Source organism: Numenius arquata, chromosome 27, assembly GCF_964106895.1.
Source record: "Numenius arquata chromosome 27, bNumArq3.hap1.1, whole genome shotgun sequence".
In the NCBI taxonomy this organism is placed as follows: Eukaryota; Metazoa; Chordata; class Aves; order Charadriiformes; family Scolopacidae; genus Numenius; species Numenius arquata.
The window spans coordinates 1,671,313-1,691,730 of record NC_133602.1 but is presented as its reverse complement, the minus strand read 5'-3'; the positions used below and the strand labels follow the sequence as shown (position 1 = coordinate 1,691,730).

Sequence of the window (20,418 nt, the reverse complement as noted above, 5' to 3'; positions counted from 1 at the left end):
AGGAAGGGGGGCTAATCCAGCCCCCTCAGCACAGCCTCGCTGCATCCCGCACCCCATCCTCGCTCCCTGCAGCCACAAGGACTCTGGCTGGTGCAGGACTGGGCATTAACGAGCGTGACTAATGAAGTTTCGCCTTCTCAATTAATAAAGCGACGGTAAAGCTGTGCGGCAAAGCCAAGCTCTCTCCCGGACTCTGCCCCCCGGGACCGTCTGGCCTCTTGATGAGGGGAATTTTGACAAGGATTTTCCATGTGGGGCCCCCCCCCCCCCAGCCGCCCTGTCCCGGGGGTTATCGGTGTCCCTGGCACCGCACACAGGGGGTTTCTGAGTTTTGCTGTTGGACACAGCCAGGGAGAGCTATAAAAAGCTATAAAAGGCGCCGGAGCTGGCACAGCACAGGGGGAAACACAGCGTGGGGAGATGCCAGCATCCCCTGGCACCGGCCACGTGCCCCCCAGGTCCCATGTGTTTGCCGGGAGCCGCATCCCAGCCCGAGCCCTGACCTGTCCCCCTGGGTTGTGGGGGTACTTTGGGCTGTTCCTCCCCGTTTCTGTGATCCCTCTGGATGTCACTGTGCCCAGGCTGTGCCGGGGGCTCTCCAGCCCCATGGTGCGGGTGGGTGCTGCCACCATCCCCATTTTTGGGGCTGTGCAGCCCTGATTTTCCCACCCCTGTGCCAGGGCTGCCCCAGTGACCGGGCCATTGCTCCCCACCATCCCTTTACTGGTTTTAGCACCCACAGAAGGACAGAGGGGAGGTTTGGGTGACATGTACCCACCCCGAGCCCGCGGCAGTGGCTCCTGCCTTTCCTGGGGAGTGCAAAAGCCCCCTGGCACCCCCCCCCGGCACAGCTGGGGTGTCACCCCCACCAGGGTGTCACAGGGTGAGGACCCTTGGGCCACAGGTGGGAGAAAGCGGCTGGAGGTGACATTGGGGTGTCATTGCCACCACCTGCCCACGGTCCTGTCTCCCCCCCCCCCACACCTCGATTTCAACTCTATTTGTGACTCCGGGAACAAAACACCCCTCGTGCTACATTTCGGGTCGTTGTCGGCTCCTTTCAAGGAGATCTTTAGTTACGAGGATTTCTTTGTACAGATACAAAATGCAGGAGGAGGCAGACGCCCAACGGTGAGGTTTTGTGCCATCCCGGGGGTCCGCGCTGGTGTCCCCGCTGCCGTCCCCATCTGCGCCGCCTCCGGGACACAGGGAGGTGGTGGCTTCTGCCCTGGGGACCCGCTCAGTCGTCGGGGGACTGAGCCAGGCCTGGGGGGGACATAAGAAGCCCTAGGTGAATGGGGGCCCAAGAGGAGGAGTCAGGGGGAGCCCCAAAGGTGGGTGCTGGGGGGGGAAGACGGGGGGAGCCCCACACTCACCGGGGCGGCAGGCCAGCTGGGGGGGCTCCCATGTCCCATCCTCCCGGCACCGGATGACGGGTGAGCGGCGCTGGACGAAGCCACGGTGACACTGGTACCGGGTGATGGAGCCGATCTCGTAGCGCTGCTTTGGTTTGCCGAAGGCACGGGCATTGGTGACGGTGGGGGGGGGCCCGCACTGCACTGGGGGGGGGGACACAACACGACAAGGGGTCATTGCACCCCCAAACCATAGCAAACCACCCCCCCGATAAATGCCAAATGAGAGTCCCATGCACAGAACCCATTTCCCCACTGCAGTGGTGGTGGGGACCCCCCATTTGGGGTGGTGGAAGGGTGCAGCCCCAGTCCCCCTGCCTGGGATAGGGGTGCAGGGTGGGGGGCACGGCTTACCCAGCCCCATTTTGCAGGTGTAGGAGAGGTGGTAGTTGCAGGGGACGTCGCTCCACTGGCCCCCATCGTGCCACACAATGACCACGCAGTTCTCCCCGGAGAGGAAATAGCTGTCGGGCTGCCCGGGGTGCCAGTTCTCGTAGAGCTGGGGCGGGGGGGACGGACAGGCAGGATGGGGTGCATGGGGCACCCCAGCACGCCCTTTAAGGGGGGGGGGACCCTCACCCATCTGCAGCCTCCTGGCCATGACGTGCCCCCTGGGACCCCAAATCCCGTGGTCTGCCTCACCCACAGCACCCTGGAGGATGCTCAGCCCGGTCGAAGCTCTTTGAGGGGGGGCTTCAAAGCCTGGTCCCAGGGTCAGACCCATCCCTCGGGCACATTCCCAAGCGATGGAGAAGGATGAGGAGGTGCCTGGCGGGGGTGGTCTTCTCCCAGAGGGGGGGGCACTCATGGGCTGGTAGCCCGACTTACCAAGGGGCTCCCGTCGGACCACTGGAAGTCCCCCTCGATGGTCCGGTCGTTCAAGCCGATCCACTGGTACTCCCTGTACTGGTCTGGGGGGGGGTAAAGGGGGTGTGTATGGGGGGGAGAGCACCACCAGCACCACCAACCCCCCCCCCCCCCCAGCACTCCCTGTCAGGATGGGGCTCAAGGGAGCTGGAGGCTCAATTTGGGGAGATTTGGGGTCTGGGGGTGAGTTATGGAGGGTGGAGTTTTCCCCAGCCCTGCAGTGGGGTGTGGGAGGTTTGGGGACAAGGGGACCCACGAAGGGGACAGAGCGGGACAGAGCGGGACACCCCCTCTCCCTTGACCCCCGGGAGAGCGGCGGGACGGGGCTGGCCAGGAGAGGGCGGCAGAGCCCCGTGTCCCTGTCCCTGCCTGTCCCTGCCTGTCCCTGCCTGTCCCTGCAGGTCCCTTGCCTGTCCCTGCTTGTCCTCTTCTGGTCCGGCCGGTCCCTGCCAGCTCTCTCCCTTTCCACTCCTCCTTCACCCTCATCCCTCCAGGCCTCTTTGCTCTCTGCCCTGTCCCCGCTCCTCTTGTCCCCCGTTCTGCCTCCCCCCGTCTCCCTCCATGTCTCCTTTCAGGCGGGTTGTTGCTTTGCCTTCGGATTTACTTGGATGTGGCCAGCCCTCTACTGGTCTGTCCACCCCTCGTGGTTGTATCTGTCTGCTCCCATGTCTGTCCATGCATCTATCTGTCTTCTCTCGTGTCTATCCATGTATCTGTGTATCTCCCATCCATCCATCCATCCATCCATCCATCCATCCATCCACCCACCCATCCATCCTCCATCAGATCCTGCTGCCTGTCGCGCTTCCCCTGCCACTCTCTCAGTAGCCAAGTGGCCAGCGAGCATCTGACCAAGCCCTGGTCAATCCGTCGTATCATCTATTCCCTTTATTCTTTATTTTCTGCGCCTTCCCCAGACTGTACCTTCCTCTCCCTCAGCACAGCAGGGCAGCCTTGCCTCCCGGCTGCTTTTTTGGCTTAAAGGTTAAAACTGGAAGCCCAGCCCTTAGGGATGCCGAGGGTCCCATGGACAGAGGTCCGGGAGCGGGGGGATGCAGCGGGGTCTGGGGCGGCACCACGTACCGTTGATGAAGTCCTGCTCTTCAGGGGTGAGGATGGTGGCCAGGTGCCCCCCGTAATGCCTGCACTGGGTCTCCGCGTCCTCCCAGCTCCTCCGGGTGGAGAAATGCTTGTAGCAGGCTCCGTGGAAGCTGTCCCAGCCGGGGCTGCACTTCTCCAGCGCTGAGCCAGGGTGGGGAGCGAGGGGGGAGAGAGGAGAGGGTCAGGGTGATGGAGCATAGCCCACCAGCAAGAAAAAAACCCAAAAAACCCTGATTTCCCTGCATTTCTGTCTCCTGGGCTGCTGGTTCAGCAGACAAGGCTGCAGCAGGGGACCAGCTGGAGGGGACAAGCTGACGTGGCCACAGTGGCACCCGGGGGACTCACGTCTTTCGCAGGTGCTGCCTCCATAGCCGGGCAGGCAGAGGCAGGTGAGGTGGGTGCCGTCCTCCGTGCAGGTCCCTCCGTTCAGGCAGGGGTTGGGGACGCAGCCACCTGCAAGGGACACGCAGCCTTCCTCACCACGGGGGCTCACGGAGAGGACCTCGTTAGTGCCCGGCATCATTAAGGCCTCATCTCTGCTTTGAGCACCCTACAGCAATCAACTCCTCCATCTGGCCACTGTGGGCACCAAGGGAAGGACTCGGACATGCCCGGAGCCAAGCTCCTGGCTGAGCCTTGCTGGCCGAGAGCTGGCCGGGCTTGGGGCTTTGGCCACCCCCCAGGACACGGGGATGTGAGCTGGACGCTCTCGTCCTCCGCATCAGTGGGCTGGCTGCCGTGCCAGCCCCTGGCCTGCTCCCGCCACCCGGGGACGGCTCCTGCTGTCCCCTGGAGCGATGCAGCCAACGCGTCCGGGGACGGGGACGCGCAGAGGGATAAAGCCTTCAGCACGTCCTCAGCCTGGCGACAAGGTGATCCTCGCGCCTGTCCCCATCTTGTCACCTTCAGCCTGGCCGGGGGGGCTGATAACTCAGCCGGCGCCGTCCCTGACCCGCGTGTCCCCAACCAGCCCGTTACGGTCATTAAGGCACCGGGAGCACATCGTGTGCTCCCAGCCCCGGCTCGGGAGCGTGATTAAGGGCTGCCGCCAGCGCCGGCGGAGCGAGGACTGAAAGTCCTTGACACCCTCCAGCCTAATGAGGCCCGTTTAATGGCCCTTGGCTCGGTGGAGCCGTGCCAAGGACGATGCTGCCACCCTCACCCGTCCCCAGACACCGTCACCTCCCTGCAAGGTGCCGGCGGCTCGCTCGGGACACCCAGCTCATCCCCAGCAGAGCGAGGCATGGAGCGGGATGAGCTATTTAGGGCCCTAACGCCACCCGGCCGGCTCTTCCGGAGCACTTCTCCTTGCCAGGGCAACGGCAAGGACTGGCCACTTGCCACCGAGCACCCTCCGTGCCACGGGACCGGGCAGGGACCCTGCGTGGTCCCCTCCGCTGGAGCCACCCTTGCAGGGAGCCGGGAAAGCAGATGGGGCAGGATCTTGGGGGCACTGGAGCTGGGAGAACCCTGGTGTGGTGGGTCTGGGTGGGTGACACGCCCCCCCCCCCCCATGACAGCTCACGCACCCACCGCTCGCCCATCTCAGCCCTCTTGGGGGGGAAATGGGGCTCAGGGGGGCCCTGTGCTCCCCAGGGGCACTTTGGGGCACTTGGCCATCAAGGGGTGCTCTTAGTGGGGCTCTGCACCCCAGGACCCATCTGTGCCCCCCATGGCTCCAGGGGTGGGAACCCCCCCCTGCTCACCCCTTGTCCCTCTGCCCAGGCAGCGCGGGGTGATCCAGCCCAGGGGGGGCTGCAGGGAGGGTGCAAAGCAGCCGTACCCCACCTCACACGGGGGGGGTCCCATCCACCCACTTCCCCGGGGAGTCGCGGGAACGGGGCGGGGGCCGGGGAATTAGTTCGTCAGTGGGGGGGGGGGGGGGGGGGGGGGGGGACGTGCGCGGGCGGTGAGCGAGGCAGCAGGCGCAAGGACGAAGGGAAGAGCTAGCCGAGATGCTTGTTCTAGAAAGCTTTTAATTCCCTTTATTAGTACCACTGTTAGTCAGAGGAGGGGTTGGGGCCTTCTTTTGATTTTTTTTTTTGTTTGTTTGTTTGTTTTTTGTTTTGTTTTGTTTTTCATGGAAACAGTCATTAAAACACTTCACAGAAGTAGAAGAGATTTAAGTGCATGCAGAGCTCGGACCAATTTGTTTGACAAATATGCGCTTCTCCGGACCTGTAACCTTCCCTTACCCAGCTGAGGAGGAAAGAGAGAGAGAGAGAGAGAGAGAGAGAGGAGGGACGGACAGACGGACGGACAGACAGAGGGAAGCACAGCGTGAAGGAAAGGTGTTGGCTTTCTCTAGTGGCAGAGAGCAGCCAGGAGGGCTGCCCCCAGGGCCAGGGTGGCACGGTGGGGACCCCCGGCCGAGCGGGCTCCCGCCCCCACGCTGGCCCGCTCGGTGGGGAGGGCGGGCAGGGGGGCGGCTGTGCTGGGGGCTGCGTCCCCCAATGAGGTCCCCACCGGGACCACCCCGGAGCTGCCGGTACGGGGAGAGGTGAGTCCATCCCTGCGGGTCCCACCTGGTTCTCCGGGAATGGCTGCAAGGAAACCCTCCACGGTTGCAACGGAGGGAGCGGGGTGCTCTTCCTCCTCCTCCTCCTCCTCCTCCTCCTCCTCTTCCTCCTCTCCTGAATCACTGCCCGGGGGTCTCGGCACAGCCTCCTTGCCTCCCGCCGCCGGCGCACTGCTGCTGCTGCCAGGTGCCTCCACGTGCCAAGGTGTGACCGCCGTCACCTCCGCCGCAGGGACGGTGCTCCCGTCCCCAGGGACTGCGGGTGAGGGGACCCACAGGGCCCCCGACTCCTCCTCTCCCTCCTCCTGCGTCTGCGGGGGCGCAGGGGGCAGCGGGGACACGCCGGGGCTTTCGGCCACGTCTCCTGACAGCTCAGCATCTTCGGCGGTGGGGACAGAGGTGCTCGCCCCACGGGACTTGTGGCCGCCGGGCTCTCGGCTATCTGTCGAGGTGGCAGAAGTGGCACTGGTCGGCGATGTCACCCGGTGCCCTGGTGGCCCAGGGCTGGCAGTGTGGGCTGGCCGCCCCATGGCATCCTGCGGGCGATGGGGGCGGCACGTGGGGACAGTGGGGCTGGGCGGCTGGGGAAACCCCTCGGGATGCTCCGTGTCACCTGCTGCGGCCCCCGCCGGGGACGGGGCACCGGTGGGTCCCTCTGCGCCCGCCCGCGGGGCCACGGAGAGCGTCTGAGCACCGGCGGCTCCATCCGGCTCCGTGGGCTGGCTGGGGTCTCGCCCTCCACTCTCTGCCGAGGTACTGGCCGTGTCCCTGCCCGGCGCTGCTCCCTCCTCCTCCTCCTCTGCAAAGGGCAAGGCAGAATGGCAGTGAGACGCCGGCACCGGGAGCCAGTCGGACCGTGTGGCCACCGGCATCGCTGCGGATCCTGCCCACGGTGGGGGGTGACGCCAGCATGAAGATCCCCAGGGAGACAGAAACGGCTCTGAGCCCATGTGACATTGTCCCCTCTGAAGTGGCCATGACAAACCGAGCTCTAGCTTGGCCACCGGCCCCGGCACAGGCTTCCCAGCAGTGGGGGCCACGCTCAGCCCCTCACCGCTGCGCCTGGCCTCCTCTCCCTGCTCCGGCTCTTCGTGTTGCTAAATCACAGTCCGCCACTGACCCTGCATTGCTGGACCCCGGCCAAGGGAGGGACAGACGGCTGTCCCCACACCGGTGGCTTGTGCCCAGCCCTACATCAAGACACGGGTGCCCCGGCCACGGGTGCTCCCTCCATGGGAGGGATGGGGACGGCTGGGGACACCCGGGCACCCACGGGTGCCTCCGACCTCTCCTTGCCATCCTGGCGCCTCCGTCCCTGTGGCTTCTCTCTTGCACCCCAGCCCTGGCATCGCCCCAGCGGCTGCTCGACCTACCCGTGTCCCCAACTGTCCCTGTCCCCCCCCATCCTCCTCCGCGGGGAATGGGCTCCCCACTTTGGCAGCACAGCTAAGGGGGGGACGCCTGCCTCGGGGACGGCCGGGGCCATGGGAAAAGGGGATGGCAGGGGCTGGGTGACCTGAGGACACGGAGGTATCTAGCGGGGGGTGCCGGGTCCCTGGCCCCGGGGCGTCTTCGGGGGACGGGCTCGGCTTTTCCAGCTCAGCGTCCTTAAAGAAAGGGACGGCGTAAATAGCCCCTCGCGACTCAATCTCCACTTGCGCTTTGGGCAGCTGCAGCTCCTCCAGCTTTTCTGCCACTGTAACAATCTCCTGGAGGCCCTCGGGCTCTCTGGCTCGGTATTTTCCTGCAGCCTCAGGGAAAGAGTATGTCCCTTCTGTGGGCAGAAAGAAAGTGGGATATTACTGCCCCGCTCCTGGCCCCGCGGCAGGCAGAGATGCCCTCGCCCCCGGCGTGGGGCTGGAGCCTTGGGGACAGCCTGGCACCCCGGTGGGGGCTCGTGGCTTCGGCCAGCATCCGGGCAGCGCCGAATTTTCCACTCGCAGGGTGTTTTCTGCTCGTCCCTGCCCTTCCCGACAGCAGGTGTCCCCGCTTCTCCCCCTCCAGTGAACCCTAAACCTCGTTGCACGCTGGCACCCAACCCTGGGTGGGGGGGTCCTTCTCCACTCCCCCATCCCCACCCCGGGGAGCGCAGACGCGTGTGGGGAGTTAGTGGGTTATAGGGGTCGCGGATTCATGGGACGGGTCCATCCTGCCTGACCCATGGCTTTCCCTGCTGAGAGATGGAGAAACTGAGGCATGGAGATGCACGGCATCCAGTTGATCCGGGGGACAGTGTCCCCATCGCGAGCCCCCGTGGCCCCGGGGGGCTGCAGAGAGATGTGGGACAGGGAAGGAGGAGCAGAGGGGCTGCTCTTCCTCCCTCCATGCCCACTATCCCTGCCAGCCTTCATCCTTGCTCATCCTCCCCTGGCTTATCGACCAGCATCCAGGCCACCCCCGGCAGTGCAGTCGGCCCAGCGCCGCTGCCTGTGGGTCCTGTTCCCTCTTCACCGCTGCGACATTCCCTAAAAACCAGCCTCGCAGCCGGCAGGGACCCGGCAGAGCCCCCCTGCCCTGGGGGATGAATCATCTGTGCCCCCGCAGGGCATGCAGACCGACAGCACCACGCAGGACACCCCCTGTTCTATCGCGACACGGTACCGAGGACATGCAGGGCATCCCTACTCTGTCGCGATATAGCAGCATGCACCATTGAGACCACGCAAAACATCCCTCCTCTATCGTGATGTATCAGTAGCGGGACCATGCAGGTTATCCCTCCCCTATCACGATATATCGGCGTGCGACGTGAGGACCACGCAAGGCACCCCTACCCTCCCACGGGAGGGTGATGCGCACGACGCAGATGGTACCAAACACCCCTGGCTCTATCGCGATATCGCCGCCAACACACCGGGATCCCGGTGCCATCCCGACCCTACAGGACACCCCGGCTCTGCGGGAGCCGGCACCCTGCGTTTCCCGGCGCCTTCCCAAAAGCTTAGGTTGCTCCCTGCCCGGGAACACCCGGAGGCGGGGGGCAGAGGGGGGGGGGGCGAGGGGGCGCCCCTCTTTACCTCGAAAGCAATAGGCATCGTATCTGCTCTGGGCATCGGGGAATCCCGTCTGGTTGCGGAAGAGGAAGATGGTTTTGACGCCGGGCAGGGCCCCCCCGCAGCGTTCCCGGGGGGTGACGATGGGGTAGCGGACGCTGCCGTCGGCCAACCAGCCGGGGCTGCAGGCGTCCAGCCCCCCGCTCCACGCCGCGTAGAGCTGCCCCGGGCTCGCCAGCTGGGCCCCCAGCGCCCGGCAGTGCACCGCCGCCTCCTCCAGCGTGAATCTCTCTGGGGATGTCTCCAAAAAGATCTCCCCTGCGAAGAGAGGAAGGAGACGGAGGGGATCAGCGCTGGGGAGGGGGGGGGAAACGGGCTGCAGGAGCCCCTCTGCTCTCTGCACGGCCCCAGGAGCTGGCTTGGGGATGGGGACATCCAGCGTGGTCCTGATGAGGGGGACGGGGGGGCTGGAGGGAGCTGCTGCCTCCCTGCCTGGCTCCAGTCTCCCTGCACAGGGCAACGGGGCACGGCTGGAGCTCTCGTGCCACACGGGAAACCTGCCCTCGGAAACGGAGCTGGGACTTCAAAGCATAGAGTCATGGAATGGTTTGGGTGGGAAGGGACCTTAAAGACCACCCAGTCCCACCAGACACCTCCCACCAGCCCAGGTTGCTCCAAGCCCCCTCCAACCTGGCCTTGAACCCCTCCAGGGATGGGGCAGCCACAGCTTCTCTGGGCAACCTGGGCCAGGCTCTCAGCGCCCTCAGAGTGAAAAATTTCTTCCTAATATCATGTGATCATGGAATGGTTTGGGTGGGAAGGGACCTTAAAGCCCATCCTTTTCCCTCCCCTGCCCTGGGCAGGGACACTTCCCACCAGACGAGGTTGCTCCAAGCCCCGTCCAAGCCTCCATCCAAGCCCCTGGAACCCATAAAAAGGATGCAGAGGAGCCAGTCTGTGCCCTGCACAGCGCAATCCACGTAGGGGACATTTCTAAGGGGACCTGCAAGCCCAGCAGGTGCCATGGTGGGGCTTCACACTGAGAAGGACTGGAGACCGTGACCCTAATGCACGCCACATGCCAGCCCCCGTGACCGCACGGCTCTCCCGGTACCAGCACATCGTGCCCAGCATCCCGCACCGCATGCCTGCCATCTGCCTGGCATCCCCCCAGCCACCCCCACGGCAGCCACAGCCACCACCGGAGACCCCAACCCGGGCCCAAAGGATGTCCCTGGCCATCTCCACACACACCCAACCAGGTGGGATGTCCCCGAGCTGTGGGACAAGCAGAACCCAATGCATGCAAAGCTCAGAATGAGCCTTCCCAGACCCCAAAACACCACGCAGCCTATGGGGCGGATCACCCTGGGCATCCTCCAGCCCCGAGGATGCCCAGGGATGGGCACCAGCTGCTGGGAGGGAACGAGCCGCACACCTCCCAGAACCAAACCGTAGCTGTTTTGGGGAGCAAACATTGAGTCCCCCACCTTTGCGTGCATCAAGGTGCCCAAAACTTTGTGGAACTCAGAGGTTTCGGGGCAGCTTTTACGCTGGGGTTCGCAACGGGTTACAGGGGCGAGTTAGTGTGGCCACAAAAGCAAGGGGCGGGGGGTAGGACAGGGCTGGTGGCACCGCAGGCACCTGGGAGGTCCTCGGCGTAGCAGTAGACATCGTACATGTCCTCCGGGTCCACCACACCGTAGTTCCTCACCCCGGGGAAGCCGTTCATGTCTCCGTAACAGGCCTCGCGGGGGGTGTGGATGGGGTACCTGGGGCAGGAAAGCAGAGGGGAGGGCTGACGGCTCCCAGGGGGGGTCACGGGGGATGAAGGGCGCGATGCCGGGGTGATGGTGGTCCCCACCTGACAGTCTGATCGGCGATCCAGCCGGCATCGCACTGCTCGTAGCCCCCCAGGTAGGCGGCGTAGAGCTGCTCGGGGGTGGCGATGCGGGCGCCGATGCGGGCACAAGCCTCCTGCGCCTCGGCGAAGGTGTAGGCGTAACGCATGGAGCCCTCCCGGTAGTGAAACACCACCCCTGGGAGGGGGGACACATAGGCATGGGGCAAGGGGCTTCACAGCAGCCCCCACCCACACGGGTGCATCCGCACCAGGGTGCATCTTCCCAGCAGCCCCCCCCCCCCCCCCCATATATGGGTTTCCCTTTGGGCATCCCCTCACCCCTATGGATATATCTCCACCCAGGTTCCCCTTTCCAGCAGCCCCCCCACACACACACTGGTACATCTCCACCCAGGTGCCCCTTTGGGCAGCCCCCCACCCACTTGGCTACATCTGTACCCAGTTGCACCTTTCAAGCAGCCCCCCTACCCATATGGGTGCATCTATACCTGGGTGCCCCTTTGGGCAGCCCCCCACCCACCCGCTCTGCTACATTTTCATCTGGGTACCCCTCTGCAGCAGCCCCCCCACCCATATGGGTGCATCTGCACCTGGATGCCCCTTTCCAGCAGCCCACCCACCCACCCAGGTGCCCCTTTGGGCAGCCCCCCACCCATAGTGATGCATGTCCACCTGGGTACCACTTAGAAGCAGCCCCCCACCCACATGGGTCCATCTTTGCAGCAGGCCCCCCACCCATTAGGGTACACCTGCACCCGGGTGCCCCTTTCCAGCAGTCCTCCACCCACCTGGGTGCCCCTTTGGGCAGCCCCCCTACTCATATGGGTACATCTGTACCTGGGTGCCCCTTTGGGCAGGACCCCACCCATATGGGTGCCCCTTTGCAGCAGCCCCCCCACCCACTCCACTACATCTTCACCCAGGTACTCCTCTGCAGCAGCCCCCCCACCCAAATGGCTACATCTGCACCCAGCTGTCCCTTTGGGCAGCCCCCCCACCCACATGGGTGCACCTTTGCAGCAGCCCCCCCACCCATGAGGGTGCATCTGCATCCAGGTCCCCCTTTGGGCACCCCCACCCCCCCACAGGTGGCCCTTTGGGCAGCCCCCCATTCATATGGCTGCCCCTTTGCAGTAGCCCCCCACCCTTTAGGGTACATCTGCACCCGGTTACCCCTTTGGGCAGCCCCCCCACCCACATGGGTGCATCTTTGCAGCAGCCCCCCACCCATGAGGGTGCATCTGCACCCAGGTCCCCCTTTGGGCAGCCCCCCCACCCACACGGGCGCATCGTCCCCCCGGGTGCAGGAGGGGTTTGCTGAGCCAGGAGAAGGCACCTGGGCAGGATGAACCCCTACCCCCCTGCCCCTCCCAGACCTCCCCCAGCCTTAAATCCCACTGCTCCCCACCTGGCGGTACCTTTGACTCTGAGGTGGAGGATGTCGTGCCCGTCCTCGATGCCGTGCTGCACGTCACAGCGGTAGATGCCCGAGTCGTTGGGGCGCAGCTCGGTGAGCAGCAGGGAGGCGTTGGTGTAGCGCTGGTGGAAGATGGGCAGGGAGGCGCGAAGGCGGTAGCCCTCGCTCACCTTCACCCTGTCCCCCCGGGCTACCAAGATCTCCACCTCCTTGCCCTCAGAAATGAAGGTCCACTTGACCCGGGGGGTTCCCAGTACCGCCCGGCGGCCGGCGGTGCCGGGGGTGGGCTGGGGGCCGAGGTAGGTGATGAGGCAGGGGATGGTGATGTCACCCGCCAGCACGGCGTCCAGGGCTGGCTGCCGTGGGATGGAGACCTGCAGAGCCTTGACGTCCTCTGGGTGGGAGAAGAGAGGAGCCGTGAGGGGAGACTGCCATAGGGTGACACCACCCCCCCCCCCCTGCCCCAGACCCCCACCACAGGGTACCCCCGATGATGCCGAGTTACCTGTGCCATCTGCAGGGGCAAACACCTCCGGGACCACCGTGGGGGCAAACCCCCAGAGCAGCAGCAGCGGGAGGGCTGAGGCCATCCTCTGCCCTGAAACGGGGGAGGAGAGGAAAAAACACCGACTGGGCTTAAAATCCAAAGAAACATCCAAAATACCCCTTCCCTGCAGGAGGGAGAGAGGTCGGGGAGGGACCCCAGCCCGCGTGTGTGGGGATGGGGTGATGCATGTGGCATCTGGGGAGAGATGGAGAGGGTGGCACCGGCACGGCTTGGGGGGTAACCTGGACCCACGGGGTGGTGATGGGGAGAGGGAAGAGAAGGGAATGTGCCCTGGTGAAGAGGAGAAAGAAAGCACCAGCCACCGGGACCATTGGCTGGGGGGTCACTGGGTCCCATCCGGCCCCCACCAGCCTTCCTGGGGAGCCGGGGTCCCCCGGGGACACCAGAGCCCATCCTGGCCCCCATGGCACAGAAAACCTGAGCCCAAACCGTGGCCCTGGCTGGGGGGGGGGGGGGGGGGTGGGTGGGTGATGCCAGGGCTGGGACCACAGTGAAAAACCTCAGAAAGGGGATTTTTAACAACTGGGGGGTGGCAGGGAAAGAGGGCGCGAGGGGAGGCGAGCGTGCAAGCAGGGCACACACGTGTGCTGCCTGCCCTCCTGCTTCCACCCGCCCCTGGTGGCGTGCTCACGTGCGGGTGCGCACACGCGTGTGCGTGCCCTCGTGCACGTGTGCGCTGTGTGTATGGAGGTGGGGGGGCAGGGGGGGGGGACGCGGCGGGTGTTGAGGTCAGCGAGCTGCTGGGGAAGCGGGGAGGGGGGGTACGACACACGGCCGAGGGCACACAAAGCGCGGGGCGGAGGGGGAGGGAAGGAGCAGGGAGGGCTTCTCTTTGCCATTCAGCTCACGCCGGAGGTTCCCCCCGCGCGGGGCTGGGAAAAGCGGGGCCCAGCAAAGCGGCCATTATGTCCCAGGCCTCTCTCAAGGCTGCCTGGCACAAAGGGCTCTCCCCAGCGGGCTGGGGACCAGCGCTGAAAGGAGAGCCCAGTGGCTAGCACTGCCCACCCACCCCCCTTGGGGGGGGGGGGAATCGCTGGGGACGCCGGGCATGTCGCGGAGGGGTTCCGGTTGCCCACGGGCTCTTAACAGCCATCCGGAGAGGAGGAGGATGCTGGGGATGCGGGGAGATGCCCCTACGTGGTGCAGGGGGGACACAGACCCCCATACCCCCTCACCCCTCCGCAGAGGCTGGGGGTCTCCTCAGCACACCCCCCCCCCCTCCCCGTACCCGAGGATGCACCGCTCGGTTCCCCGAGGACAGGAGTACGGTGACCCTGAGACTCAGAGCATCTTCGAAATTTATGAGCTCTTTGTGCTGCATTGATTTCGGCAGCCACAGAAGAGGATTTGGCACCTCCTGGGCGCTCTCTGGGCCAGGTCTCTGGCTGCCAGGGCCAAGCCGCCGGGAGGCTGTCCCCGTCACCTGCATCCCTCTGCGAACAGTGCTCCCTGAGTTTACCCGTGGGACCAGTGCACCGGGGAGAGGGTGTGAATACAGCCCCCGCACCACACGCCATGGATGCACAGCCCCTGGAACCACACACCATGGATGTACAGCCCCTGGAACCACACACCATGGATGTACAGCCCCTAGCACCACACACCATGGATGTACAGCCCCTAGAACTACACACCATAGATGTACAGCCCCTGGCACTACACACCATGGATGTACAACCCCTAGCACTACACACCATGGATGTACAGCCCCTGGCACCACACACCATGGATGTACAGCCCCTAGAACTACACACCATGGATGTACAGCCCCTGGCACCACACACCATGGATGCACAGCCCCTGGAACCACACACCATGGATGTACAACCCCTAGCACTACACACCATGGATGTACAGCCCCTGGCACCACACACCATGGATGTACAGCCCCTAGAACTACACACCATGGATGTACAGCCCCTGGCACCACACACCATGGATGTACAGCCCCTAGAACTACACACCATGGATGTACAGCCCCTAGCACTACACACCATGGATGTACAGCCCCTGGCACCACACACCATGGATGTACAGCCCCTAGAACTACACACCATGGATGTACAGCCCCTGGCACCACACACCATGGATGTACAGCCCCTAGAACTACACACCATGGATGTACAGCCCCTGGCACCACACACCATGGATGTACAGTCCCTGGCACCAAGCACCATGGATGCACAGCCCCTGGAACCACACACCATGGATGTACAGCCCCTGGCACCAGGCACCATGGATGGACAGCCCCTGGCACCCCACACCATGGATATACAGCCACACACCATGGATGTACAGCCCCTCACACCATATATCATGGATGCACAGCTCCTGGCACCATGCGCATAGAGCCCATGGCACCACACACCACGGATGTACAGCCCCTAGAACGACACACCATGGATGTACAGCCCCTCACACCATATATCATGGATTCACAGCCCCTAGCACCATGAACATACAGCCCCTGGCACCACACACCATGGATGTGCAGCCACACACCATGGGCGTATAGCCACACACCATGGACATACAGCCCCTGGCACCATGTATCATGCGTGTACAGCCCCTGGCGCCATATACCATGGATGCACAGTCCCTGGCACCAAGCACCATGGATGTACAACCCCTGGCACCATGGACGTACAACCCCTGGCACCATGCACCATGGACATACAGCCTCACACCATGGATGTACAGCCCCTGGCACCATATACCATGGATGCACAGTCCCTGGCACCAAGCACCATGGACGTACAACCCCTGGCACCATGGACGTACAACCCCTGGCACCATGCACCATGGACATACAGCCTCACACCATGGATGTACAGCCCCTGGCACCATATACCATGGATGCACAGCCCCTGGCACCATGCATCATGCATGCACAACCCTTGTCAACCACACACCATGGACGTACAGCCCCTGGCACCACACACCATGGGCATTGACCATCATGCAAAGACCACAAACCACCCCTTCCCAGCAGGAGCCAAAGCCCAGTCCACCCAGGACCCGGCCGGCGGTGCCAGAGCCAAACTGGGGGCTTTCTCTGCTCCGACCGGATCATTTGAATTCAGCCCCACGGCTCTGGAGCGAGGGATACAAAACCCTCCTGCTCGGTGGCGGTGGCCGGGCTCCAGCGCGGGGGCTGGCTGCCGTCCCCCCCCCCCCGGGCGGCCAAGCGAGGAAGGCTTTTGTCACGGGCGCCTTTTCTTCCCGTTCCCAAGGCGCCGCGGTGGCGTGAGCCGCGGCCGGCGGCAGCCACGAAGCCCCGGGGAGGAAATTCAAGTGATAAAACTCTGCAGGAACTGGGCAAACTGGGATGAGTGGCTGGCTGCTCCCCTCCGGTGCCAGTCCCCGGCTGGGACCAGTGTGCCAGCACTGGGAATGGGATGTGGAAAGGGTTAAACCCAGTTTCTCCCTTACCCATGGGCGATGCCCCAAGGTCCTGGAGTCCTGTGATGGCAAGAAAACTCTCAGATGTCATGTTTGGGGTTTGGGGTTGGATTTTTGGGTTTGGTTTTTGTTTTTTTTTCCTTATTTGCCACAAACGGAAAAATTTTCAGCCCACACATCAGGAGGGGAAAGCTGGGAGCAGGACTAGGGAAAGGTGGCCAAAAACCTCAGAGAGGGGGAAATGATGGTGGCTTTTGGGGCTCAATCGTCCCCGAGACCTCGGAGATGCTGGGGACGGACCGAGACGAGGGCACGCACGTGGCGGGGCCGACTAACCTCCATTTCCGTGGGAAACCAGGTGGAAAATGGAGCTGAAGTCTATTTTGGGCCAGGAGCGATGATTCTTTCTCCCCTGAGCTCGGCCCTGCTTTCGGAGGCGGCTCCTTGAACACGGGGCCGGCGTGACTTGGGGCTGGTCCAGGGCGATGCTGGGGGGGTGACGCAGCCACGAGCCCGATCCCTTCCTATCTCCAGAGAGGGGCTTTCTCCTCCAGGGCCCCCTTGTCCCCTCCACGTGATGGTTACTCATCCCAGCTCACAAGGTGCCCTGCCAGCCCGCAGCGAGCCCGGGGAAAGGAGGGGGGGGGACAGGCAGCGGAGCGGTGGCTTTCCAGGGATGCTCAGCTGCAGAATGAGTCAGCAGCCACGGGCAGAGGCTGGCCCCGCTCCAGGCACAAGCGGACAACCCACGTCCCCACTGGCAAAGGGCTTCGGACACCCCAGCCAGCCGGACGCACCGATGTCCCCGGCCACGCACGCACCCATCCCAGCGCGCACGTGGTCGTCTCTGTATCAGTGTCACGCACACATCACCCCCCCCCCCCCACCTCGCTGCAAACTGGCCCTGTGTCCAGGATCGGTCCCCAACCCTGGATGTTCATGGGGTGCAGCCATGCCCGGAGGGGTCCCCGGAGCGGGGCAGTACTCGGGGGGACACACCAGGTTCCCTGGGAGGGGACGAGCCATGGTCTCTGCAGGGGGAAGCACCCAGCAGCCTCTTGGCAGCAGCCGCTGGCAGAGCTTAAAAGTCCGGAAGCAGGTGGGGACAACGGGGGGGTCCCTCCGGCTGCCAGAGCCACTTGCCACCCCCCCAACCCAGCAGGGAGAAAGGGGTTCCTTGTTGCAGGGCTGGGACACTGGGATGTGCCCCCCGCAGCAGGAGGTCCAGGGGAGGCCGGGGGGGGGGGGCGGTCTCCCCCATGGAGAGATGGAGACCCCTCGGGGACCCCCAGGGACACGTGGGCACACGCGCACCTGGGTGAGCATGTCGCGCGCACACATGAAGGTTTGCACCCCCAACCCTGCCTCTCCCAGCTGTGGGGAAACTGAGGCACGAGGTGGGGCAGGATAAGTGTGGGGTGGAGGATGGGGGGGTCCCAGATTTGGGCACTGCTCCTCAGGTGGCACCCACTAAACCAGGTCTCCCGGGCCCCTTGGCACCTTCAGACTCGCAGCTCGTTACTCCCAGCACAAGACCACAGCGCCCCGAGGAAGGACCCGGGCTCCCAGTTTCCCCAGTCTAAACCCATTCCCTGAAAAGCAGCCCTTAAAGCATCCTGACCAGTCTCACTGCCATGCGCCACCCCACACCCCCACACCCCCCCCAACTCCTCAAGCGGTTGGAAAAGGATCCGAGCTGGGGCACAGGGAGCTTTTCCCACCCCGAAAGGAAGAGCAACAGGTTCTGGGTTGGGTTGAGACGGGAGAAGTCGATGTGATGGGAGAGGAGGCGGCTTCGCCCAAAAGTGGTCCCCGGGGAGGGGGGGATGCTCAAGGGCAGCCCGTTCACCCCGAGGGACAAAATGCTCTAGCTGGGGGGGCGGGGGGGGAAGGGGTTTACAGAAAATTACCCCAGCCCGGGGCACCCCACGGGGGAGCTGGGGCTGCTCGGTGGGAAAAAGCCATGAAAATCCCGCAAAACGTTTCTATTTTCCTCCAGCCCCTCCTGTCCCCCGCCCCGGGACACCGGCAGAGCTGGGGGAGGACGGGGAGATCCGGCGGTGCCCCACAGCCATCCCAAACCCCAAACTCTGCCCCAACCCCTGCGGGACCCTGAAAACCTCCCCAGGGAGAGCAGAGAGGGGGACGGGCAGGAGAGGGGGGAGCCGGACCCCTGGGTCTCTGTGCAAGCCCCTGCCCAGCTCCGTGCCTCAGTTTCCCTTTCCACTGCCACCCTGACTGCAGCCTCCTTGGGACAAGGACCCGTCCAGAGGCTCTGCAGGACGGACGGGGAGGGCTCCCCCGAGACGGGACACCCCAAGTCCCACGCCGGACCCCCAGCAGCTCTCCCAAACTGAGGGTCCCGCGGGAGCAGCTGCTGAAACAGTCCCCCAAAATCCCCTTTATCCCCAAAATCTTCGAGCCCGACCGGGCTGGGCTCCAGGCTGCGGCGAGCGGGCAGAACCAAAGTCCTTTTTCCACCCAACTTAGCAAGACACACACACACACACCCCCCCCTCAGCCCCCTCTCTGCCCCCAGATCTGCAGAACCGCCGCCGGTACAAACTGATCCGTTAAAAAAAAAAAAAAGCAACCTTGCAGCGCGATTCTGTCCTCCGGGGGGGGGGGGTGGTGTGGGGGGGTCGGTGACAAGGACAAACCTCCCCTAAGCGGGACCGTTGGGGGGGGACCACCAGCTTCAAGCATCCTCCGCTGCAGGGCAGGAGGATGCCCTGAGCCCCTGCATCCCGCGCGGGGGGGGAGGGGGGGGAAAATCACAGGGAAAGCTCTCGGTAACCCCCCCCCCGTCCTGTCCCGTGTCCCCCCCCCCCCCCCCCCCAACCCCGCTCACCGCTTACTTTCCGCCGGCGCAGAGGTGAAAGGAGATATTGAAATTAATAGCGCAGTACGGCAGTTGTGTGTGTGTCCCCCCCCCGCCCCGGAGCGGGCATCACACACACACGCATCACACCCCCACACTCACACACACACACACACACACACACTCACACACACCCACCTCCCCCCCGTCGCTTTCCCCGCGTCTCCCACCTTGCGGCAGCCCCTCGGTGGTCCTTCTCCGCGGCGGGGGGGGGGCGCGGTGCGGGGCTGAGCTGCGGCTTCTCCGGGGCAGCGCAGGCAGCGGTCGGCAGCAGGTTGGCAGGACGGCCTGGAACCAGCTCCGCCGGGCATAAGTGCAGGCAGCGAGAAAAGAGGAGTCTTCTGTGTGTGTGTGTGTGTGTGTCCGTGTCCTCCTCTCTCTCTTTTTTTTTTTTTTTAATTTTTTTTTTTCCCTTTTTTTTTTTTTCCTTCCCCTTTCCCTCCTCCTTTTATATTTATTCCTTCCCCTAATTAAGGGGGGGGGGGGGGGGAAATAAAAAAATAAATTATTACTGTGTTGGCAGGCGCTTCTGCCCTCCCCTTCCCTCCCTCCTGGCAGCTGGCAAAGCCAGCACGGGATGCCGAGTGTGGGGAGAGGAGGATGCTCAACTTGGGCACGTTATTTAACGCTGGCTCTCCCAGACCCAGCCTGAAAAGGGGGTCCGTCCCCCCCCCAAAGCCCCTTTTGGGTGGTTATTTCTAATATTTGGCAGCTTCAGCTGGACGGGGAGGGGGTCATGGATGGGGGTCCCAGTAGCCAGCGGAGGCTTTGTCATGCAAAACCCCCTTCGCAGCGAGGCTGGTGGATCCCCACGGGGGTGGAGGCACTGTCTGGGGGTTTGGGGGGGACCCAGGGGCTTTGCCAGCCCCCAAAAGGGTGGGGAGAGCAGCCAGACCTGACCTCCAGACCTCCAGAGACCCGCTCACAGCCAAGCTTGGTCCCGCAGAGACCACGTGCCCTGCCTCAGTTTACCCACCTTCATCTGTGTTAATGGGACCCAGGATAATGAATGTATTTTTAATTTTGATGGCTTACAGATTGCTCCCAGAGGGACGTATCGGGACCTGGGTGCCCTAGTGGGGTGTGGGGTGAAGTTGGGGACCCTCATCTGCAGACCCAAGCCCCTGGGGAGAAGGGCAGCACCCACCAACCGGCCTCAGGGCTTTTTTTAACCAGATCTCACTCCAACTTTCCCTGGCACGGAGCATCCTCTGGCCGGGGGGAGTGGGGGGGGGGCGGCGCGGCGCCTGCCAGATAATTGCTCGGGTGAGTTTGCAGAAAGCCGCAGCTCCTGAGCAGAATTAATCATTCGTCGCCCTGGGAAATAATTTACGGGCGGCGGAGACGGCCTCGTTAGCGGTGCAGCCCGGCGGGTGATGCACGCCGCAACGC

The 20,418-nt window shown here is 64.0% G+C and overlaps 1 protein-coding gene across 1 annotated transcript; it reads right to left on the bottom strand.

The window, feature by feature from the left end:
* Positions 1-1,240: 1,240 nt before the first annotated feature.
* On the bottom strand, positions 1,241-19,646 carry BCAN (brevican). Its single transcript, XM_074164435.1, has 14 exons — positions 19,539-19,646; positions 12,681-12,773; positions 12,177-12,569; positions 10,759-10,933; positions 10,539-10,666; positions 8,919-9,212; positions 7,418-7,675; positions 5,909-6,700; positions 3,729-3,836; positions 3,366-3,524; positions 2,244-2,326; positions 1,770-1,914; positions 1,377-1,559; positions 1,241-1,266 (listed from the first exon to the last, which is right to left on the bottom strand). Exons 2-14 carry the CDS (start codon positions 12,763-12,765, stop codon positions 1,241-1,243), a joined length of 2,829 nt encoding a protein of 942 aa, XP_074020536.1. The 5' UTR covers positions 12,766-12,773; positions 19,539-19,646.
* Between the last annotated feature and the right edge of the window lie 772 nt (positions 19,647-20,418).

Excerpts from the sequence above, each read along its gene's own strand:
- BCAN (XM_074164435.1), bottom strand. The coding sequence starts at position 12,765 with ATGGCCTCAGCCCTCCCGCTGCTGCTGCTCTGGGGGTTTGCCCCCACG. Across the intron at positions 9,213-10,538 it reads CTACGCCGAGGACCTCCCAG|GGGAGATCTTTTTGGAGACA; the intron begins GTGCCTGCGGTG and ends CTCTCTTCGCAG. Across the intron at positions 6,701-7,417 it reads AGATACCTCCGTGTCCTCAG|AGGAGGAGGAGGAGGGAGCA; the intron begins GTCACCCAGCCC and ends TGCCCTTTGCAG.